We start from the raw sequence: 24,839 nt of genomic DNA, 5'->3' as shown, positions 1-24,839 counted from the left end.
CTTGAATCAATAGGTAGCCTTTTTTGGTCTACTGCTTTTTAAATCTGGTTGTGGGTTTTGGGAAGCTTGGAGGTACTGTACTCAGTGTTGAGTAATAGAAGTACAGTATACCTTTTTTTACATAAGTACAGTACTTAGTTATCTATCATTGGCTCTGCAGGGTTTTGGCACAGTAACCATACCCCTCTTGCTGAAGGGGGCCACCCTCCAAAGAGACCTCAGTTATCTTTGTGATGAAGGTTTCGTACCTGAGTGACAATCCTCCTAAGGCCGCATTAATAGCCTGTGTATTGAATTCACTGGTTAAAACAAGCACTTGTTTAGTACAAAATATTTTGTTACTAAGTTGACTTTAAAGGGTTGGCTAATTTCCACTTTGCCCACCTCCTTTTCCAAATGTGGGAATCAGTTATATAAAGGAGAGGTAAGGTTCATTTAAAAAATATAAATAATTTAAGATTTGTTTTTTAAATACTTAACCCTCCAACCTCTCCATTATATAAATTGCCCTTCCAGCCTCCCATTTTTTAAATACTATCCTCTGTTATATAAATTGCCCTCCCGACCACCCCACATTCAAAGTGGACAGAAGTAGACTGGTTGACTACAAGTGTTTGTACCTATCAGTCCCCTGGTGGGTGGTTGGGGAGGTAGATGGATAGAAGACGGATATTCTTTGAAAACCGACTGTTCTCGTTTTTTGTTCAGTCTATCGAACTACCACTGGTGTGGAAGTAAAAGCTATATAGTGGAGAGGTAAGTATTTGATAAATAAATTTTAATCAAGTATTTATTATTTTTTCTTTTTTAATAAACGATCTCTTCCTTTGTATTTCTCTTTGCCTCCTGTTACTTCTTCCTAATGAACACCATATTCTTTGGAAGCTTGAATTTCAGGTCAGTGGCCCCTGTGGGCTTGTTCCATAAGAATAGGGATCATCCTTTGAATATTAATAATATAATAATAATAATAATAATGAGAATCAAAAGTCACAGTATTGTTTAAAATATGTATGAACAAAGTTAAAACTTTGTGCATAAATATTTTGAACACTACTGTCGCTTTTAATTCTCGATATTATAGCCTCGTTACAGGATCTTCTTGTTTCAGTAATAATAATAATAATAATAATAATAATAATAATAATAATAATAATAATATTGATAATAGTCCATCTTTCAGGCAAGTGCAATTGAAAGAAATTGCTGCATCAGCTGCATTGATCTTGTATAGAGTCTTCTCTATTTTCCTTATAAGTTTTCTCTCTGTTACTACAACTGGCGAGTAACGCACCAGTGTGATTCATCAGGTGTTAAATTCCAGGGATAAGTAAGTCAAATATGGTAGGCATAGTCCGTAGAATTATTTGTTTATTTATACATAAGGATAAATATATGTCGATTCTGTTGACAAGTCGAAATCTTGAAGTGGTAAACATTTCTCCCAGATTCATCCGAGTATGAACATGTCAGTGGGTCGGAGTAGACTGGTGATGCTAGAGGGATCTACTCCATAAATAGTCGTAGGTCAGCAGGGGTTTTCTCATGCTGATTTGTTGTTGGTTGGTGCGCACAGCAGCTTCTATTGGCTGGAGAAAGTTTTCCCAAGTCCTTTTCGGCACTGTTGCGGCGAAAGGGACTTTCTCCAGCCAATAGGAGGCTGCTATGCTCCATCAACCAATGACAAATCAGCATGAGAAAACCCCCTGCTGACCTACAACTATTTATAGAGATCCCTCTAGCATCACCAGTCCACACTGACCCACTGCCGTGATCATACTCGGATGAATCAGGGAGAAACATTGGACACTTCAAGATTTTGAATTTTAACCAGAATCGACATATATTTATCCTTATACAGGCAGTCCCTGGTTATTGGCAGTCCGGTTTTACGGCGCTTGTATAGTGACAACAATAACCGGATTTTTGAACCGATCTCTAGTTATTGGCGCTGATCCCTAGTTATTAGCGCTGATCCCCACTTATTGGACGCCGATAACCGGATGTCAGTGCAGATAACCAGGGATCGGCGCTATTATCACCGATTTTCGGTTATCGTGACGCTGTCGGGAACAGAACCCCTGCCGATAACCAAGGACTGCCTATATATAAGTACATAAATAATTCTACAGACTATGCTCACCATATTTGACTTACTTACCCCTGGAATTTAACTCCTCCTGATGAATCACATTGGTGTGTTAACTCGCCAGTTGTAGTAACAGATAGAAAACTGTTAAAAGGAAAATAAAGAAGACTCTGTTCAAGATCAGTGCAGCTGATGCAGCAGTTTCTTTAAATAATAATAATAATAATTATGATAATAATAATAATAAATAAAAGCATCTTAGCCAGATGATTGTGTGATACTGCCACCTCTTTGTTTATGCATTCATGTACAAAGAATATGTAGAAAGATCTTTTTCTGTTACAATAAAATTAGTTTTTCTTTGAACACATTAAGCTTAAATGGCCTTACTTCTTGTAAAGTGGACTCAGTCACACCAACTTAAAGCTTAAATGGCCTTACTTCTTGTAAAGTGGACTCAGTCACACCAACTTACAGATCTTTAAAGAAGAAAAGGCATACTTGCCTGCCCATTCCACTCCACTGTTCCACAAGACAGTGAGTCTCTTGTGTGTGTTAACCTCCATCTCAAATAGTGATGGGAAGGAACTAGAGTACTTAAAATTCTAACCAATTGGTTTGTTGAAAATTATGTTGTATTATAAAAACATTGGTTGATCATAAGAACCCATGAGTCCCTAATAGCCTGAATTGCAGCAACATGGTGAACAGACTTAGCAGTGGTGTCCCCCACATTTGTCATAGGGCTTTGCAAACATTCAAGTGAAGAGACCTCTGCATCTTTGGAAGAATCTCCTCCATGGCACCCTGCTACAACATGGAAGCTATCTTGTTGTGGAGAAGATTATCTTGACAAGATTGGTGGAGTAAGGATTGAAGGTAATCGGCTGGGACAGTAGGGAGGATCCACATTTATGAAAGAAAGATGGTAACCATTGCAGAGAACCTCTGAATGGCAGGACTACTTCTCTGGGAACATCAACTTGATGGCTTAAACTGAGACTGACCTCAGCTTCAGAAACTGAACAGAGGCTAAACTGCTTGGCTGAAAAGCAGAGTGGCATTGATCTGGTGAGGAAGGATTCATCTTAGTGGCATAGTAATATTGCTGACAATTTAGCTTATAAATTCCATGGACGTGACCAAATGAAGTACTCTTGTTAATAGTGTGACCTGGGTTTGATAGTTGAGCAAGCAAACTTAAATTGAGAAGGCTAAACCATCCAAGTTAATGATAGTGGCTGTTGTGGCTGTGGAGGTGAGCTTCTCCCTGAGCTCACAAACCAGTCTTTAGGGAAAAGATGAGGAGCCATGTTGTCAGACACACACACGGAGCAGAGTTCTGGAAGAGAGCAAGCTGAAGAGGTTCTCTAAGGTCACATGTCTCTTTTATCATCAAATTTGCCAGCATTTAGTGAACAAGGAGAACCAAAGGATGGCCTAGGGAGAGCATCAGATTGTTAGCCCTGGCCAGAACAACTCCTTGCGGAATTACAAAGATATGTCCATCTCTGTTGCAGTCTAGTGGATTGAACAATGTGTATAGGAGGTTGGGCCTCAGTAGCAATGGCCTCTAAGGTGAAGGTAGGAGCCTTTCCTAGGAAGAGTAGCCCATGATTACAGATTTGTCAGTTACTCTTGTATGCAGCAAATTGTGTTCATGTTCTCTCATTCTGTCTACTATTAGAACTAGAGGAAAAAAAGTGTTTCTTGAAGTTGGATATAACTTTATAGATATTACCTCTCTCATCAGTATTCTTTTCCTAAGGCTTCTGCTACTGTCACCCAGGCTTGAATAGAGTATGTGATGCAATGTCATAACACATATCTGACGAGTGAGAGTGAGTCACTGGTAAAAAACTGAGTTTAATGAAATACGTGTTATATTGATGTTCAGTTTTTCACCTTTCTGGTAGAAAAAAATAGAGGTTTTCAATTTCTGTATGTGTAATTATCTTTTAATGTGCTCAGATCTGTTGAGTAGCAGGTACTTTTATTGTTTAGTACAGTAAAGTAAGAAAAAATTGAAACTTGGTTATATACTGATAAAGTTACATTGGAAATTTTCATTCTGAAAAATTATTTTTAAGCTGTTATTTAGTAGTAGTACTGTATTTATGTCTCTTGTGTTCATTAAAGTTCATATATAAGTGCTATAGTGTAAAGTTCCTTGCTAATGATTGTCTTGCATTTTAGCACCATCATCAAGCTGCCCCAGCAGGAGTCTAGTCATGGCCCCAGCCACATACCCGCCTTCAGTGGCCGCCCACCAACCCAGGGTGGTTACCCTACCTCCTAGGAGACTGCCCCAACATGCCATCAGTCACGCTACTGCTGCCTCTCTCCCCAAGTCTCTCTTACGGGTCTATACGCTACGGGAAAAACATTACGCTTATAATTCCGATCTCTTTCCTTTAGGTATGTTTTATTGCTCTAGCAGTACTGTACTGCACTGTAGTTTTAATTTTTTTTTTATTTAATCTTGTGGAATACCAGCACGGTAGATAGCAAATTAGTCTTGTATAGTTAATTCTGCTATTTTGTACAGGAATATGCTTTTAAGATAAAGTACCAAAGTTAATTTTCAATATTATGGACCATCTGTATAATAGTAAAAAATCAAAGAATATTCCAGACTTCATTGTAGAAACTACATAAATAGGAAAGAAAAATATGGCCTGGTGGATCAGAATTCTAGTATATTGTTTTAGGAATTTATTTTTAGTTCCTCATTGGATGGGTCAATATCGTACTCAGCTAGCACTCTCCTAGGCCCGCGTTTGATTCTCCGGCCGACCAATGAAGAATTAGAGGAATTTATTTCAGGTGATAGAAATTCATTTCATGGTATAATGTGGTTCCGGATTCACAATAAGCTGTAGGTCCGTTGCTAGGTAACCAATTGGTTCTTAACCCGTAAAATAAGTCTAATCGCCGGGCCAGCGGTAGGAGGCTGTTAATCAGCTCAGTGGTCTGGTTAAACTAAGGTATACTTATGACTATCACTCCTATTGTCTTGTGTTATCAGATGCTATTATTGTCTTGTGTTATCAGATGCTACTTCAGTCACATCCCAGATTTCCCTGACATAATTAGGTGCAGTTTTTTTTGTTTTTTCCTCTCTCTCCATTTTACCCCTCAGTCTATCAGCCTATCCGTGCATGAATAGGGTTTTGATTGCCTGTAGAATGTGAATAATTGACGTGATCAAGTGAGATGAAAGTCTTGGGCAAAGTGCTCTAAGTGCTAGGTCTGATCTCAGAGACTGTTACTATGGCTGTCAGGTTATTGTGTAAATCTTGGTGTAAGGGAAAGGTTTATCCATCTCTCAGTTCTTGACAGGTATGAGGAATTACCTACATAAATTTTAGTGATGTTTTAGTCTTGGAGCAAGTAATCCTTTAACTTAATATTAACTACTATTGTGGGAACATAGATACTTTAAAGATATTTTGAGTGAATCAGGTCACAAAGAAGCCTGATGAGATATGCTCAATCCAGTGTTAAAAGAAAAGGAAAAACACAAAACACATCCAGTCCTAATATGCTTTGATTCACTTTTCAGGAGTAAAAATTTATTCTTTATTAAAATGAAAAGTAAAAATTTATCCTGTATAAAATTGAAAACTGATCACATGATGAAATCCACAATAATAAAAAGATTAAGGTTCCAATCAAAAGATATGACCGTTTTGTTTGAGAGAGATGTTCTTATTATTATTAATAAAGTTTATAACGTAAAATTGTTCTGAGACGTGAGTGTAGAAATGTGGTGTCAACTAAGTATGATAAACAACATATTGACAAAATAACAGTACTTCATGAGATTGTCTCTGAATAAAAATTAACATTGAAGACATCAAAACTTACCCCCAAAGTCAGAATTTTAAAGCAAAGAGAAGTCAGGTCATATGCTCCAAAATTGCACCACACTGTGGCTCTTGCTCCTTTTAATGTTGGGATGCATTTCATCATGACTAGTAGTATTAAGAGATTTTATATAAGTAACTTACCAAGTAATTACTTAGCTATAGTTTCAAACTTGCGCAGCAGGTTAAATTCAAAATTTGCAGTAGCGATTCAATTGTTTAGTGTAGGTGACCAGTCCCGCCCACTAATGGGAATACTAGGAACGACTTAGCAGACAACCACATTTTGTTTCTGCGAGCTTGATGTAGACATCAGGTGTTTGCAGCAGCTTGTTCATTGTTTTTCAGTTGTATAACTGGATTTCAGTGAAGTATTATCGCTTATTTTGAGTAGCCGTCAAGTTTGAAAGCTTTCAGGATCATTTTTTTCTGGTTTTTTAATTATTATGTCTGATTCAAGGTTATAAATTTTTTGCTACTGTAGCAAAGTTGCAACCAAGATTAATCATCACCTTATCGCTTTATTTTGCAGAGATCTGAAGAAGTGTAAGGGCAGGAATGTATTGAGGAGAAATGTTGTGCTGATTATTATGGTTGGAATGAGCATAGGAAGAGGAGGTGTTCTCGATAGCTGAGAATCATGCTCCGAGCACTCAGCTCCAGCTCACTTGGTGCCAACTACAGAGTGCCCAGCGTCTGCTCTCATGCGCCCGGTGCCAGCTCCTGAACGCCTGGTGCCAACTCTTCCCTCTTTCTCTCCTGCTACTAGCTCTCCTGCCTTTACCCACTTACTCCCATGGGCATACTGAAAGTGCAAGGGAGGTTTGAAGGAGGTCCCCCAGGTAGTTGCCCCTGCAGTCGAGCCTGTAGACATTCCCAGGTATCGGCAGACAGCCACTGGAAAGGTGTCTTGTTGGATGTGTAGTTTTGTCATAAATCTTCAAAGTGACCTTTCCAAAAGAATTAAGGGCAGATCTGAATCCTTTTGGATATCAGTCTCCTCTCACAGATTTTCGGGTTTTTCCGTCTGCCAAGAAGCATAGCTGCTTCCAGGAAACGGTCCCTGTGGATGGAACCTGGGATTCTCTTGGCCTTTGAGATGTTAGTCAAAGTCCAGGCTTCATGAGTTTTGCAATTCTACCTCTAGTTATCATCCAGTTCTGAGGATTCCGGCACAGGCGGAAAGCGCTGTAACGTTTTTTGTTTTGTCATGGCCACTGAAGATGCAAGCAGATGAAGGTCTCCATTCTACGCTTTCTGTCAAGCAGTAAGGAATCTAGCCTTTTCTCGCAGCCATCCTACAGATTCGCTGTGTTCCTTTTGTCTCTTCCTTGGTCTGACTTCCATTGGAGACGTGATACCTTCTCTCCTGAGGCCTTTTGTTGAGCCACCTCACTTGGCTCTGAGCAGGAAGAGAAAGTTCCATGAACCCTCTCAGACCAGTGTTTCTGAGGGGTGTCAATTCCCGAATGCCTGGATTCACTTCCAAGCTCCTGGCGCCAACTTGCGAACACCTGCTCACAGACTATTTTTCTGTGTCTTGGTATCAGGCGCCAACCTTTTTCAGTGTCAGCGCCAGTTCCTGTTTGCCCGGTGCCAATTCCTGAATGCCCAACACCAGTTCCTGAGCATTCGGCACTATAGTACTTGGCGCCTGTCTTTTCTGGAAGCACGCTGTTGTTCTTTCATGAGCACCGGTTCTCAATTGAACATCTGGCTCTGGTTTTCTAGCAGCCTATTGAAAGTGTAATTGGCTGGCGCCAGTCCCTGATCCCCTGGCACCAACTCTTCAGTATCAGTCTCCTGCATCTGCGCACCATGCAGCCTGCTCACAAGCATTTTGTCTGTCTTCAGTCTGTTTCTCCTTCGCCTATGGTTCGAGGCGAGCTGACTCCCCCTTTTAAGGGAGTGTAGTTCAGTGGCAAAGTATTCAACTGCCCATCGAGGGGTCCTCGTTCAGTCCCGAGCGCCACTCCACAACAGTTGGCGTCTTGGGGTCCTGTCCTTTGCAGACAAAGACATTTGTGTTCCAATTTGTGAGCTTATTGAAGAGAGTTCCCTGCTCTGGCATTTTCTTCATCATCCAAGGGGGCCCTCTTGGGGAGTTGGGAGTTTGGTTTTCTCATAAAGGAAGTGAGATGGGGTGTCTTTTATTACCTTTCCTCCCTCTGATGCTTCGACGGAGCTGGACCTCCTTGTCAAGGTTCTTGTCAGGTTTTTGAAGTTCCTGGCTTTCTTGTTTGGCTGCAGCAGCACTGGCTGGAAAGATGGAGGACTTCCAGTTTTTATTGAGATAACATCTCGGATTGTCTGAGTTCTGTCCTGTGCGGACAACGATGATTCAGATGGCTTTTAGAGATTTTTTCTCTTTATTTTGATATCTCAAGAGAATGCTCTGAATTGCCCCTTTACTAGACAGAAGTCACTGATATGTCAGCCTGTTGTTTCCACCTCCTGGCCTACATCACTTCTCTCCTCAGAACACAGTTTAGAGAATTGTGTCTGATGTATAGGATTTGTCACAGTCTGGTTTTTTGACAAGGCCACTGTTATGTCTGTGCCTAAACTTCTGTGGCTTTATGGTGGCTGGCTTAGTCAAGTCTGCAGAAGTGAGTCACATGTCTGCATAGCTGTCAAGAGTTCGCAGGGTGAGCAGCCAGTCAGCACGGTTGTCTGCGAGTCTGCACGATGATCTGCAAGTTCGCTCAGTTGTCTGCGAGTCCGCATGGTCATCAGCAAGTCTGCATGGCCCATAACACCCTTTTTCTGTTCGAGTAGAAGACGAAGTTCAAGGTGGAGACGAACCAGACAGTCCTGTCATCCATTCTCCAGGGCGATTGGATGAAAACCTTGGATATACAGGACGCATCCTTCCATGTCCCCACCTGACGCTCAGGGTATCTCAGGTCCATCTTACGGGGCACGGTCTCCCAGTTCGAGGATTTGTGCTCAGGCCTCTTTACGGCACAAGTCTTCTCTCAAGCCCTCGCTCCTCTTGTTAAGTATATCCTAGTTTAACCAGACCACTAAGCGGATTAACAACTCTCTTAGGGCTGGCCCGAAGGATTAGATTTATTTTACGTGGCTAAGAACCAACTGGTTACCTAGCAACGTGACCTACAGCTTATTGTGGAATCCGAACCACATTATGACGAGAAATGAATTTCTATTACCAGAAATAAATTCCTCTTAATTCTTCACTCGCTCCTCTTGTATTTGACTTCATTTTCTGGGCACGAACATCAGTCTTTACCTGGATGACTGACTGACTTCAATTCCCTCTGGTGAAAGATGCTCGAAGGTTTTGAACACAGGACCAGCTGGGACAGGGAAACACAGCCAGACACCTTTGTTTTTTCCCATACCCCCAAATTAAAGTCGGACTTACAGTGGTGGCTGTCTGAACATGGACTTGGAAAGGAAGTTCCTTCATCCTATGAGCCCAGACCTAGATTTCTTTTTGACACCTTGGATCTAGGTTGAGGAGCCTACTTGGGGAACAGGGAAATTTCCGGGACATGGTCCCCAGAAGAACGGACCTTTCACATCTTTGTCAGAGAGCTGAAAGCTTTTCACTGAGGACTTCAATGCTTCTCAACCCTAGTTCACACCTAGACTGTAGGAGTCCTTTTAGTCAAGACCACAGTCCAAACGTATATATGTAAACAGCAAGAGAACTTCTACTGTTTTCCCAGTTACTCGACTTATTCAAGACAAACTATAAGTTGTGGCGGATGAACCAAACCGTCAGAAATATGTCCTTCCCATCGAGTGGACCTTGGATCCCTGGTTTGCCGGGGTCTGTGGAATCTATGGGACAGACTGACTTTGGTTTTGTTTACCACCTCAAGGAGTCATCACCCCCCTCATCTTCATCTTCTCAGACATCTATCCCTCAAATAGTGGATTTTCTTCCTTTCTTGAGGACTTCTCTAGGAAGGTCTTCTTCCACCATAAAAGGCTACAGAGGAATGCTCGGCTCTGTTTTGCATCACAGAGGCCTCAACATTTCTGCTAATCAGGATATTTCAGACCTAATTCAGTCATTCAACACCACCAGATCTAGAAAGGAGGAGAATTTCACTTGGAACCTAGATGTGGTGCTTAAGTGGTTATCAAGTGAGTGCTTCGAACCCATGTGCTCTTCCTCTCTGAGGGATTTAACTAAGAAGACTATTTTCCTAGTATCGCTGGCCACTGCGAAGAGAGTTAGTGAAATTCAAGCGACTGACAGCAGAAGGATCGGCTTTTCGAACGGAGACACGGTCTGTTCCTTCTTATTAAGTTTTTTGGCGAAGAACGAGAACCCTTCACACCCTTGGCCTCGTTCCTCCACCATTAAGAGCCTCACTGATATTTTAGGCATGGAAGAGGAAGAAATTGGTTTGCCTGGTGAGAGCTCTCAGGTACTACCTGCACCGAACCGAGAAAATTAAAGGGCAGTTTTCTAATATTTGGTGCTCAGTCAAAAATCCCTCTAGACCCTTATCTAAGAATGCCATTTCCTTCTTTTTGAGGAACCTCATTATTGAATCTCACTCCCAAGTGGAGGAAAATGACTTGAAAGTCATGAGAATGAAAGCTCATGAGTTAGGGCAGTTGCTACATCAGTAGCTTTTAAGCACAATCTTTTCTTATCCTCCATTCTTTAAGCAACGTATTGGAGAAGCAAGTTGGTAAGTCGGTGTTTGCAATGCACTATCTGTGGGACATGGAAACTATTTACAAAAACTGCAGTACCCTAGGACCGATGTCAGTGGCTGGCGTAGTGACAGGTGAGGAAGTGTAGGAAGTACCCTTTCCTATGTGTTCAGCTATTCACCTTATTTGTGGTGGCAAGTTCTGGGGAAGCCTGGAGGGTACAACAGTGGAGTGCCCACCAGTTTTTTAGTGTTGGGTAGTGGTCATGTTAATTTTTATGGTGTAGGTGATTCTACTACTAGTTTTTTGTTGTTTTTTGGTACTGTGCCCTGGGCAGGGGCAATGATATGAGCTTTGTTGACCTTTGGTATTCTCCTTCGTCACAAAGTTCCTGCTGTATGTTCTGTATGCCTTTGGAGTGCTCCTTCACTGCAAAATATCACACTTCCATAGGGATGACTTTGACCATACCATCACGTCTCTACAGGTCAAGGTGAGCACCAACCAGAGGCAGTAATTATCTGCGCAGCTCTCTCACCAGGTAAGGAAACAACAAACATTGCTTCAATGTTAGCCTTGTTTAGGTCATTAATTTTTCATATGTAGATTGTCATTTTACTGTCCACGATTCCCCATCTCCTTTCAATGTGGAATGAGCTAAGTAATTACTGAGTAAGTTGCTTATACAAAAATATTTTTATGATAAAATAAAGTTTTATATATATGTACTTACCCTGCAATTACGGATGGAGGCCACCCTCCTGTCTCCTGGGCGCCCTTTTGTTGAGCAACCTCACTTAGCCTCAGAGCAGGAAGAGAAAGTTCCATGAACCAGCCTCAGAGCAGGAAGAGAAAGTTCCATGAACCCTCTCAGACCAGTGTTCCTGAGGGGTGTCAATTCCCGAACGCCTGGATTCACTTCCGAGCTCCTGGTGCCAACTTCTTAGCATGGAATTTTTTGCATAAACAAATTGATCTATTGGCTTAGTTGTTCCTCTCTCTTACCTTGAAAGTCGGCAGGGTCTTGTCACCTACACAAAACAAGAGAATTGCTACTGTGAATTTCAAAATTTAAGCTGCCATTCGAGTAGACATCTTAGCTAAGTAATTACTGGGTAAGTATATATGAAACTTTATCATAAAAATATTATTTTTCTTTCTTTTGTTATACATATGTGTAACTTAGGGTTTATTATATCCGTAAGTGTTAATCATAATTGGACAAATGAAGGGGAAGATTTGGCATTATGTTGACCATATACATTCATTTCCATGAGCAGTGGTGTTCTGAAGATGCAAATTTCTAGGAAGTAAGGCATTTTATCAGTCTTATTCACACGTATTATGATAACGGTATATGTAAATGCCACGAGTACATATTACAAATATGTTTGAACCTATTATGTCTTGAGTGGCTGACAGATCAGTGGTACTGTTACTGTACAAAGCCAGTGTTGTATATCTATTCACATGAAAGTAAAAAAGATGGATCAGCATCAGTTACATACAAAATGGGTAAAACTTATTTCATATTTAAGGGTCCTGAATCTTGGAAGTCACAAGTGATGAACCGTCTTGCAAACTGCAACAAAGACACAGTCAAGTGACTCACCAGCTAAAAAGGCTAAGGATCAGAGTTCAAAGGAATAAAGCTGTATGTAGCATATGTTAATCTCAGATTGATAGGAGAAGAGGATGTGTCACTTGTTTCTTATGGAATCTTTGTCTCAGAACGTAAAGAGTTAAACTGAAAAGCTGCATGTGGCATACATGAATCAAGAAAAATTTTATAGAATTATCAGAGGTGCAGTGTGAATAGTGTTAAGAGAGATAAAAGCACTTTATTACAAAATTGTGCATACTGGAATATGTAGATGGGTGGGTGATTGGATTCGGATGGTAGCTGAGTGGTGACTTTGCACTGCGGGGATCCTAAGTTCAAGCCAAGTGCATGGTTGATGGATTTTCAGTGATGCACAACTTGCTACTCTTTTGGATAAGCTAGGGATGGGGGTACTGTAGGTCTGCCTACAGTCATCAGCAGCTTTTTGTCTGTCTCCTCCAGGTCCTACTTAGGCGAAGACGGGTTGAGCACTCATCGTATGTGTATACTGTATATGTTTGATCACTGGAACATTGTGCAACAGCACATAACCTGTCCCTTGACTGCTACTCTTTGGTGATCTTTAAACCTTCAGAATTGGATCTGAGACTAGAAGTGTCATTGATGGAGTGATGCAAGAAGTCAAGTGAAAGACAGATGTAGGTGCTAAGTTGTCAGATAAGGAGTCATGAATGGAGCAGGGAGTGGGTAATATTACAGATGATAGTGTTGATTGAGGACAGTAAAGAGAAATGGATACTAGTGAAATTTTAAGTTAGCAAAGTAAGGTCATGAGGGTTAATGGAATCCAAAAAGATGGATCAATGAATAATGAATGTTAGTATGGTAAGTAAAAAATGAATCGGTTGGCTTATATTGGTACATATTGGGGTATAGCTGTACAGATGGTAGTAACCTGGGATAGGGTAATCACCGAAGGAAGCAATATGTATGAAAAATTTGGAAGAGAAAATTAATATCTGTGGATGCCAGAGTTGAAATGTATGATAGGATTGTTGGACAAACTATCCCAAGTGGAAGGGAAGTGGGGATGGTTAATGCAAAAGATTAGCAGTAAAGATAAAAATCAAAAGTAATGCATGTTTTAGATGGTGTTTTAGTAATTGGTAGAGAATTGATGACAATAGAAAGTATAATTCATTGAATCCAAATAATTGAATGAGGTAATGGAATGGAATGTATGCAGGGTGGTGACTATTGTGTGTGTGTGTGTGTGTGTGTGTGTAGGGGGCTCAGTGTGCCTATGGTAAGCTTTCAGTGTAGATGTATGAAGTGGTCAGTGTTATGGAAGCTTTCTGTACCTTGGTTAATTCTTGGTTTGGTAAGAATGACTGTGACTGTTGCCTTGTTTTTTCACTGGTGCCATCAATATTGGTAGAATTGGCTTAGTGCTGAAAAACACTACATTACTTATTCAGATAGAAGAGTCCACCTTGTACTTGATTTGTAGACTTCCCACGTAAAATTTTGTTTTACTTCGAGTTTTTTTAAATCCTTGCCCCTGTATTGGACAAGCACATGCATGTTGCTTGTAATGATAATAAGAGAATGAGAACTGTTGTGGAAATGGATTAGCCTACTATGTGCTCTGTAGATGCTGATAAAATAGGGTCTTTTTTTTATCGTAGGCGTCGAGACTAGTGAGGAGAGTGACTTCAGTGATGTGGATGATATGTGTGGGAGTCAACAAGAATGGGTTGACCCAACTGCAGGTATTTGGGACACAAGACAGATTGGTCCTGACCTTTCAACACTGGATCTGTGTCAGCCATCTGGTGGTAGTAATTGCCAACGGTCTGGTATTCTTACGGCTGCTCTGGAATCTTACAGAAGACAGGTATGTCATTTTTTATTGTGTTGACATGATGGCATAAGACAGTGCTCATAAAATCGAGAATAGTTCATGTTCTCTACATGATAGCCAATCACTGGGTATCACAGCAGTGCTGTATTTGCTCCAAGTGAGATACCTTTTGTTCCTACCTCCATAAAAATTATCATTTTTTATGTACTGTATTCTGTGAGCTCTGACTATAATTTATTATTATTATGGATAAATCTTACCTATTGTTAAAGTTAGCTTACAACTTCACGTCATAGTGCGATTCGCATTCAAAATAAACAAAAGAATAATGCTTTGCAGACCCTGATGGACTATCTATCATCACTTGTTTCCCTCCAGGAATGTTTACAATATCTCCTATAACTTTGGGCAAATTATGTTTTTCACACGATCAAAATACATAAGCATAAAAAGAATAGTGTAAAACAAACCCAATAAAATCACTGGTACAAAATAAAAACACTAAAACCTTTTTCCCAACACCTGATCTATTCTCTCTAACCTCTTTCTCCTCTCTCTCTACTCTCTCTCTCTCTCTCTCTCTCTCTCTCTCTCTCTCTCTCTCTCTCTCTCTCTCTCTCTCTCTCTCTCTCTCTCTCTCTCTCTCTCTCTCTCTCTCTCTCCTTAATGTGTGAAATTAAATTAAATCCCCTGTACAGAAATAAAGTCTATTCTACAAGAAAACTAACATATCAGGTTAATTATGGTAAACATTCATAATGAAGGGAAATGATAAAACGAAATACAAGCAAACAAACGACTTCCCCTAAGCATTACACCATTTTAACAATAACAGAATTATCTCCTGTCTCTACACTGTCATTACAAAAAGCCCCTCCATTGTCAACTTCATTGTACCAGACTCAATTGGCCGTATTCCCATAACAGCCGAATTCTAATAGGCTCACACGTGAGCCCATTTTGCCATACATAACACACATGTCATTCATGCCCACAGATGCAAAACATCTGCAAGGGAGAAAATATCTCCTATAACTTTGGGCACATTATGTTTTTCACACCATCAAAATACATAAGCTTAAAAAGAATAGTACAAAACAAAACCAGTAAAATCACTGGTAAAAAAATAAAAACAGAAAATAATGTGATTAATGTCTATCTCCAAAACTCACCAATTAGGCGACAGTTTGAAACCAGGTGTCCAGGTTATGTCTTGGCCTAAAGCAGAGTAAAACATATCACGAAAGATCTAAGCTCGAGGCATACACAGGTATGTGCAAATGAACTCATGAGCCTCAATGTGAACTCATGAGCCTCAATGTCACACCTATAAACCAGTTAAAACTAACAACTCCTTCTAGGAGGTTCCATGCCCTTCAGGCTTCTCAAACAATTCAGCTGACATATTTCTGCTCCCATGTGACCAGAGTGTTTCAACTGGACACACAATGTTGAGTTCTCAGTGGAAGTGCTATGTTGGCTTGGATTGCGCTGAACTTGAAAAATTTCAGTTATTCATCCTCTGCGCTAAATGACCTTTTAAGTGTGTGGCACATAACCCTGTAATAGATTACATAGACAATTAATCAGGTCTGGCCATAGGTCTACTCCATCAATTCTGTCTTCTTCTTCCAGTATTGTTCCTCCTCTCTATCGCCCGTCTCCTGATAGGTCTGAGTCCCTCTCACTGCTTTGATTCATTTCCTTATGCCCCTCTATGGTTCAGAGAAATGGATAGGCAAACTTGAGGAGATATGAGTTAATTTTTATCATCTGTTAGGAACTTGACTGAGTCTATTATGGGTAAGGATAATATTATGGGCACGGGTAAGTTTCCTCCATAGTGGTTGACCTTTTACTGAAAGGGTGGGGTTGGTGGGTGGTTGGAGCCTTCAATTGGTTGTAGCTTGCCACCTGGACTACTGCATCAGTAGGTCTTCTCCTCTGCCAGGGAACCAAGGCCTGTCTCAGGACAGAGATCTGTGCACTTCTCCACCTCTCTTAGGCGTCTGCCATCTTACATTCAACTTGTTCACCTAAAGACGTATTTGGTAGAGTTAAGTGTTTGTGTCAGCTGACTTGCATGTTTTATCATATTGTGAGAATGATCATATTGTGAGAATGGTAGTGATGTGCATGGTCCTATTGAGTTATCAAGGTTACATAGGGATAGCATTCCAGTTACTTGGGTAGTTTCTGAACTGCATGTCAGTTTCCTTCCATTGTTCAGTCATATATTGTATTTGCACATATTCCATCCTTTTCTAAGATTAATCCTCCCCCACAAACTCCCCCCCGTTGCCTCATATTCCTGATCTTTAGACAACTGTACCCATTTGTATTAGTGGCCCTTCCTCCAACACTTCTTGAATTGTGCAAATGGCTCCTGCTGTCACCTTAGCAGGGTATTCACTCAAGTCAAAGCTTTCATCTCTCTTGGATTTATTGCTGAAGCAGGTAATTTGTCTGCCTTGGTGACGTCTTGCGAGAAACCTCTATCTTCTTCCATCTAGCTGCTTCCCTTCCAGTTGTCTTGTCATCTAGTAAGTCACCTGTTCCCAGTCATCTTGCTCTTCTGAATTGCCTCCCATAACATCATTGCTGGCATTCCCAGGTACATTGCTGTCCCAGACGCCTGCTGCATTGTTGTCTCAGTCTGTTGTTTTGCTGGTTTCTGCAGCTCAGGTTCTTCCTTTACTCTTGATGAACTTTGAACCTGATTCGGATGACTTTCCATTGGCATTGAAGTGCTTGATAGTTCATGTTACTTTGTTTTATTTTACCTTAATCCTTTTACCAAGGATGAACCTGTTCATTGAAACTTTTCTTTGTGCCCTGCTTTGGCTCCTGTTTAGGGAAGTAGAAGCTAAAGTTATCTGATTGTGTTAAGGTGCATTTTAAGGCGATCTCCAAAGAGTTATTCCTTAAAGCTGGATGTAGCCCTAAAGTTTTTGACATTACCTTAGTTTGAGCCTTTGTATAAAGCTTCTCTTTAAGAACTTAACTTTGAAGACTTACTTTTAACTAGTTCGATGGCAAAGTGTATGTTACAGTAATGAGCTTCATGCCCTATCTTGTGATGTGGGCATTGTTCAAGGGGACACGTCTCTTTTTCTACCAATGTTTGGGGCTAGAAACGATGTCAAAGTGAAGGGCTTTCCCAGATTTGTGACCGTGCCTAGTTTAACTTCTGTAGTAGACAATGAAATGGAAGCTTTATGTCCAGTTAGAGCTCTAAGGATTTACCTAGATAGACTTAAACCTTCAAGAGGTCAAACACCCGTTTGTCCGTCCAAAAATGCTATGTTCTTTTTTCTATGTTGCTTGCTTAAGTCAACACACGCAGAGTTGAAGTCTGATCTTTTGCTGCTTTTGAAGGTAAAACCTCGCAGCATCCGTGCTGTGAGCACATCTTTTATTTTCTCTAAAAACCCTTCACGAGAGGGTTGTTAGCACAGCTCAGTGGAGGTGTAACCCACTTTTTGCATAGCAGGATTTGCAGAACACTGAAATTTCATATGAAAATGTAAAGATCTTAGTGGTACTATTGTTGTGGGGTTGATTTTATCCTGAACTGAATACCAGAGTAATCTTCCCTTCTTTCTTATCGTTAGGGTGTTAGGAAATCTCAGTGTTGTGTTTGGGGAGCATGAAGGTACACATTGGCGAATATGAGTGTGCCCTCATATGTGAAGGTATTTGCTATCTTTAGTTTTAGGCTTTTAGTTGTGGGCATTCGACTGTGGCACAGCAGCCACTAGCACTCTATGAGATAAAGTCCTTTTTCCCTCTAAGGATCCTCTGACAAGTCTTGCCTGCTGTGGATCTAATCTGGTGGCAGTGCTTAACAGGAGGGACCACACAAGAGGTAGGAATTTTTAGAAGCTTTTTTCATCATTAAAAAGCTTTTAGGTTGCCTGGCTGAGCGGATGTTTTTCTGGCTGCACCAACTCGCCATCCTCATGCAATGTTGTAGTCAGCCAACTTTAACAGTGGGTAAGGTTCATCCCAAGTAATGAAAATTTTCATGATAAATATTTGGATGCTTACCTACTAAAGTGGCAACCCACCTACCTTCCCCATATTTTAGTGGATGGCCATCAAGGATTCTGATGAGAACATTAAATTTTAATGCCACCTGTTTGGAACATGTTTATGCCAAGCATAATTCTTATGTTTATTTTGAATGCCAATTACACCTACTGGCTTGAAAATGTAAACTGTCTTTAACAGTAAGTATGTATCCAAATATTTAATTTTATTATAGAAATTTTGATTATGTAATTTATAATGTAATACTTTCGAGAAAAATTCAAGTTTTGAAAGCCAAGTCAATTTTATGTATAAATACAGTTACTTTTAATTGTTCAAATTTTTTGCTCATGAATTTCTCTGACACATCATTCCTCATTAAAGAGAACAATTGCAAAGAGGTAGGCACATGCAGCTTGGTCTCTGCTTGTGCTCTTTGACCGAAATCATCACTGCATAGAAGTGGAAAGTTGCAAGGAAATTGGGCTGGGAGGTCACTATTCATTATAAGTACTACTATATTGGTTTGTATGGAATGTTTTTTGTTTAGAAAATTACTCATGTTTCTCAACAGACCCACTAATAATTCCTTGAATAGCCATTTAGGTGGAAGGAATGGAATAGCAACACTATTCAGGCTGATGGTTGTACCTGAATCTGCACTAGAGCTCCTGGAAATGAATAAGCATTGAATTTCGTGGCTTTAAGTGGGAAGTAGGAAGTTATGGTAGGCCCGCTAGAGTCATAATAAAAAGTGAATGTAATAAACTGCTTGTACCTATTATGAGTCTACTTAAGGTTGCCTGAAGAATCCTATTAAGAGGAAGACATACAGAAAATAAGGTCAGTAGAAATGTTAGTTGTAACACTAAATACCTCAGAAGTCTATGTCTTGTAGGATGCCATAATGAAATATGTAAATGAAAAAATAATGAATATGCAGAATTGTGATTCCCTCTCAAAGCATAGACTACAGCCAGCCCCCAGGGGTTCCGTTCCAACGCTGCATCATAAGCTGAAAATCGCTGTGACTTGAAGTAATCATCAAAAATCATAAGAAAACCTTACTATTAATACTTTGGGTGTCTTGAAAACAAAGTAACCTGCATTTTTTTAATAAAAAATCATCCAAATTTTGACCATTCTGTTGTTTTAGAGAGAGAGAGAGAGACTGTGTTTGCCTCACCGCTTATATACCAATCTACCAGAAAAGACTTGGAATTTCACAGAACTATGTAAAATCCAACCTAATTTTTCTTGGTTATTGAAATGCAAAAGGTAATTATAGCAAGGAAAATATGAAAAAATGAGTGACAAAGTAAGTCACGTTCATATATAAAACTATACAAAACAAAGAAACATACATGTTACATATGCATAAAAAATCTCTTTCTCTCTCTCTCGCGTATCTCATTGAAAGAGAGAGGCTGTTTGCCTCACCGCTTATGTACCAGAAAAAGACTTGGAATTTCACAGAACTGTGTAAAATCTTAATCTAATGTTACCTCATTTTTCCTAGCTATTGAAATGCAAAAAGTAATTATAGCATGGAAAATATGAAAAAATTAATGAAAGTAAGCCACTTTTATCTATAAAACTATATAAAACAAATAAACATACATGTTACATACAAATAAAAAATCTCTCTACCTCAGAGAGAGAGTGAAAAACAACCACTCACCCTCCTGGTAGTGTATGCAAAGCCCATGAGGTACAAGCTCTGTGGTTGGCTAAAGTCCCACTTTCCTTAATCCTTCCAGCCAATAGCATATCGTCATTGAGAGAGGTGGAGGGTTACTGCAAGCTCTTTTATTGGCTACTTCCAGTCCCTCTAGCCAATAGCGTGTCATCATGGATCCTGCGTCAAATTAATAACAAAAGTTGTCTCTGAACTTCCTGGAATTTTAATACATTTTTATGGTGATAAATTAATCCATATTTCATTAAAGGATATATACCGTACAGAGGGAGAAAGAGAGATATGGGTGGTTGGCCTTACTTAAATATCAAGAGTGATATTCATGAATTTTTACGGAGAAAGAGAGACTACATTAATATTAATATATGAAAATTACTGAATGATTTTTGTATCATAAAAAATGTATTTAGTTAGGGAAATAAAATAAAAATCAATTAGCTGAATATTGCTCTATGAGAGAGAGAGAGAGATAAACCCCAGTATTCGTGGTCTCACTACTCACCTACTTACTATTTCGCGGATTTCTCTGTGGAGCGTATATACACATTATTCGTGACATTTACATGCATTAGCGATAGTTTTCACTAGAAATATTTACTAGTACTGTATTTTCATCATCATTTCATGACTAAATGCAATTTGTGATAAAACTATTAAAATACTCCAAATAGGTATAAGTATTTTAGAAGTTTTTGTGCAATCTATCAAAATAGGCAGTTCTAAGTGATTTAGAGAAGGTTTTAAGTGATGCAGTTTTAACTATTGGAGGGGGGGAGGTGTGGTAAGCATCCCCCGCGAATACAGGCGGTGTACTGTAGTCATGAAAATAAAATAATCAGTAATTAGTGACTATTGCTCTACGAATGTAAATTTTATTTCTTCCGTTCGGATCGGCATCATCCAAAATATCATTGAAATTCATGAGAAACCTTACTTTTAATCCTTTCAGTGTATTGAAAATAACGTATCCTGCAATTTTATTGAGTTTTTCATAAAAAAACCCTCCAAATTTTTATCATTCTGCCATTTTGGATACATATTTCTTCTATTCGGATTGGCAACCTGGGCCCTGAATTAACTGAAGAATTGGTTGATTGACTAATTAATTGACTGATTGTGGTTAGAAATCTAAAACCATGACTTTTTGGTGTCACCCCAGGTAAAATCAGACATTGAATCTCAAGGTTGAACTCAGACTTGGATTTGGTGTTGGTATTAGCTTCAGATGGTTTGGCTTTGGACTTAACCTTTGTCTTATAATTTGGTTATTTAACTATACAGTGATACTAGTGAGGATGATTTTTGATGAGAGATACTCTTATTGTATTTTTTCAGCCATTTTGTTTGCGTGTTGTTTTAATTATTTGTGAAAGCCAAAGGTTAGCCAGTTGTATCATTTAAAAATTATTTTCCCAACTAGTACTTGAGCAGTGCTCTAAATAATACTTTGGATCTTGTGTAGAAATGTAGTTATTTTCATATAAATGTTTATTTTTGGGTTGTCCTTGTGCATGAGGAGAATGTCCATCTACAGATTAAAGTAAATTTAAATAATTTCTCCCTTTCATAGGTTGAAGCTTCTCGATTACGGTCTGAAGTGCGTGCATGGGAAGTAGATAGAAAATGCCCTCTCACCAACTCTTTGGTAGATGCTGCCTTTACACCCTCATGACCCAGCTGATGCTTATTGTCTCTGCAGTACTTCCCAAACTCGTCAAAATCTCATAAGATGAAGCATAGGTAAGACATTGATGGAATGAATGAAAACCAAATGTGATAGAGTTGTGTTCAAAAGAAAAAGATTTTTGTTAGCGAATTGGTGTTTTCCTTTTTGTATTGAACTTCAAATTTTACCAGTACATTTAAGTGTTGAACATATATTTTCCATCTTTAGAAAACTATGGGATTAAGAGCTTCATTCATGTTGTATATGTAAAGACAAATGTTTGGCAATTGACATTTTGTGTATTAAGAATTGATTGCATTAATAATAATTCCTAATATGTTTATTTTACCTGAGCATAAAAAGTGCTTTAGGAAATCCATGTACAGTAATAGTAACAGTTATCATTCATATGATCAGGTTTAAGTCGTCAGTATTGGTGCGTCGGGCTTGTGTATATGACGATGGTGAAGGTAAAGGAGAGTGTGGTGAGCCATCTTTGCCAGGCACGAGACACTGCTTACGGCATATAATGTATAATGTTGATCAGTTATTATTTACACACTGCACAGCGCGCCTCTCCGATAACACCCTTTGTCGGGTACCTGTTGTTGACGTTTCCCTTGAGCTTCCACTATGTCCTGAGCATAGCAAAAAGAAGGTATGTATTAACCAATTCTCTCTCTCTCTCTCTTGATGTAGTACTCTATGTAAATATCAAATCATTTTCATGGCAAACCCTTTACTTTATAATAACTTCAACCGTGTGTGAGTAACTTCTAATTTGGTTTCATCTTAAACCTATTATTTTAACAGCCTATTTTGGTTGTCATGAAAATCCCAAACATATTATTGGACTAAAGGAGAAAAAGATGATGAGCTGGCTCTATTGAGTTACCTAGTGATTAATGAAATCAATTTTGTATGTGCTCTAACTGGCCTCAGATCCTAGAGTCTCCCTGATTTTTTAACTTTTGTGGATAACAGTTTATTTTTATTTTAATCTATTCTTTCCAGCATATATATCAGTACATACCAGTCTATTTTACCTCTTACTAAATTTTAAGCATGTGAGGTATTTTATTACCTACATAAAAAGCAATTGGTATCTACAGTTTAAAAGTGTAGTCATTAGGCAACACTTCTTATGATTCTGAACATTGCATTGCATTAGCTATCTTTGGATGTCAGTAAATAATATTTAAGGTGGCACTGCGTACCAGTCATCTTTGCTTAATATAATTGTGTAATCATTAGGTTTTTATATTGCCTCTGTGATAAGCAATTAGCTTCAACATTGTAAAACTTAATTGTTAAGTGTCATTCACTATGTCTGCTGAACATTAGGTTGTATTTTACTTTTCTTGTTGGTGTTGCAAAATCACTAGAACAAAAATATTGTTAAGTATCATTAATTAGACATGAAATTATAGTCCAGTGATTGTTGATTGTACTGGTTGATTGTATTCAACCTGATCCACTTCCATCTCTTGTTTTGTTAAAAAAAATTGAACTTATAGACCTAGAGACCACTGTACAGCATTTTTTCCATTTCTTCACTATTAGCACTTGCTTCAAAATGTACAGTATGGCATTTTTTTTATGGTAAGAGCCTGATGTTTTGCATCCACTGAGAAGTGGACACAGAGACGGTAAAACAGGCTTATAAAGATGATGTTTATTAAAAACGTCATTTCATATTTCTTCTGGGAGGTGATTTTAAGAGTATATGCTAGTGTGACAGATGGTGAAGTTCCCCAGATTAAGGTGAATGCTCTAGCAATAATGGTGTTATCCATTTAATTTAAAAAAATGTTAGTGTATTTTTAGTACTGCATTACTGGTGAGCTTATAGTTTGATTAAGTGACATTTGGTGATCTTTTTTGAGGAGAGTAACTTTGCAGGTGGCTGTACTCATACTGCTCAGGCCCCTAGAAAGGGTGATGGTGTCAATGTGGTAGGGACAGAGTTCTTCCTTTACATGTGCAGGGGTGACTTCCATCTTTCTTCATTTTAGATTTAAAGTGGTATACAGACTTTATCATATATATATGTAGCTTCCTATAGCTTGAAAAGATTGAATGAAAAAAAAAATTAATATAAGTAAACCCAGTAATTACATAGCTATTAGTTTCTTTTAACAGCAGCTCAAATTTTGAAATTGCTGGTCTGCTAGTTTGTTATAGTTATGGTGACATGCCGCCACTTTGGGTGTAAGAAGAAAGGTACAACATAGCAAAGGCTTTAATTTGTTTCTGTGGCTGTGGTTGAAGGAGGACTGTGGTTGGACAACTCAGATTTTGAATTTATAATTTGCTGGTTGTTTGACTTATCTTCAATTGGTGAAGTGTTTAATTTGCGTAGCCTTTCAGCATAATTAATATAGTGTTAGGAGAAATTTGATCATTGATTGTCGACTCTGCTTTTCTTTTGGACTCGTATTTGACTTTTCTAGGATGTCTGACACTAGTAGTACTAGTATTAGGTATTGCAGCAAAGGCTGCAATACTAGGATAACTAAAGAATCTTCAAATCATACGCTGTTTGTATTCCTTGTAGGGGACAAACATGTTCAGTAGATTTACGTTGTGAGGAGTGTAATGACTGGGATATTAAGAAGTGGAAGACTTTAGATGCACATCTCAAGAAACTAGCTAGAGATAGGTAAGGAAAGGTATTGCCAGGGGATCTAGTAAAGCTTTAGCTAGTCAAGATTCATCTGCTAAGTCGGATGCAATTGCTCCTGTAATTTCTTCTGATCCCATTCCATCTCCTCCACCTGTGCAACCCTTTCCTTTAACTGGTTCTCATGTTTCCGACCCCAACGCCATTGTCAGTCTGGAGTTGAAAATCGACACTCGCTTTGAGTAATTGTGCAATCGATCGCTAAATTGGCATCATCGGTGAAAGTGCTTATGGATAAAAGTGAGTCAGAGCATCCTGTGGCGCCCAGTGCAAGTGCAATGGCAGTGGAGGAGGTGGCTGTTCGGCCCACCAATTCTCCTAGGCCAAGGTCCCTGTCATACTCCCCAGCACCTGGGGCGAGAGACCAGCGGCAGCCTGGGGGTGGTGTGGTCTGCTCGAGCAGTCACTCCCTCAGTTCAGGCTGTTGATGAATCCCAGACTGCAACCAAAGGCCATTGGAAAGGCCTTCAAGTGAGTGCTCATTGTTTGTCCTCCAGCTCCGAAGATTTTAGTCCCAGGCGCGCAGCTATGCGGACAAGTCACTCTTGCTAAAGCAGCATGCAGTGGAGTTTGAGATTTCTTCCCCTGTTCCTTGCAAGAAGGGCAAGGATTCAGCGCGCCCATCGTGTAGTCATTGGGATAGCCTGGAACAATTCTCTGCCACTTCTTCTGACGACGATCGTACATTGGCGCCGAGGCGCCTTGTGGCGTGGAGACGTTTGTCATTGTATA

At 39.4% G+C, this 24,839-nt stretch overlaps 1 protein-coding gene across 1 annotated transcript in view; it reads left to right on the top strand.

Moving 5' to 3' along the window:
* Positions 1 to 24,839, top strand: part of LOC136826289 (uncharacterized) — an 85,301-nt gene that overhangs the window by 37,950 nt on the left and 22,512 nt on the right. Inside the window, 6 exon segments of the mRNA XM_067083513.1 lie at positions 4,286 to 4,507; positions 13,852 to 14,060; positions 21,329 to 21,414; positions 21,416 to 21,474; positions 21,477 to 21,498; positions 21,842 to 22,082. Coding sequence (XP_066939614.1) covers positions 4,286 to 4,507; positions 13,852 to 14,060; positions 21,329 to 21,414; positions 21,416 to 21,474; positions 21,477 to 21,498; positions 21,842 to 22,082 — 839 coding nt within the window.

Source organism: Macrobrachium rosenbergii, chromosome 3 (assembly GCF_040412425.1).
Source record: "Macrobrachium rosenbergii isolate ZJJX-2024 chromosome 3, ASM4041242v1, whole genome shotgun sequence".
NCBI lineage: Eukaryota > Metazoa > Arthropoda > Malacostraca > Decapoda > Palaemonidae > Macrobrachium > Macrobrachium rosenbergii.
The sequence above is the reverse complement of the archived record's forward strand: the minus strand, read 5'-3'. Positions and strand labels throughout refer to the sequence as shown.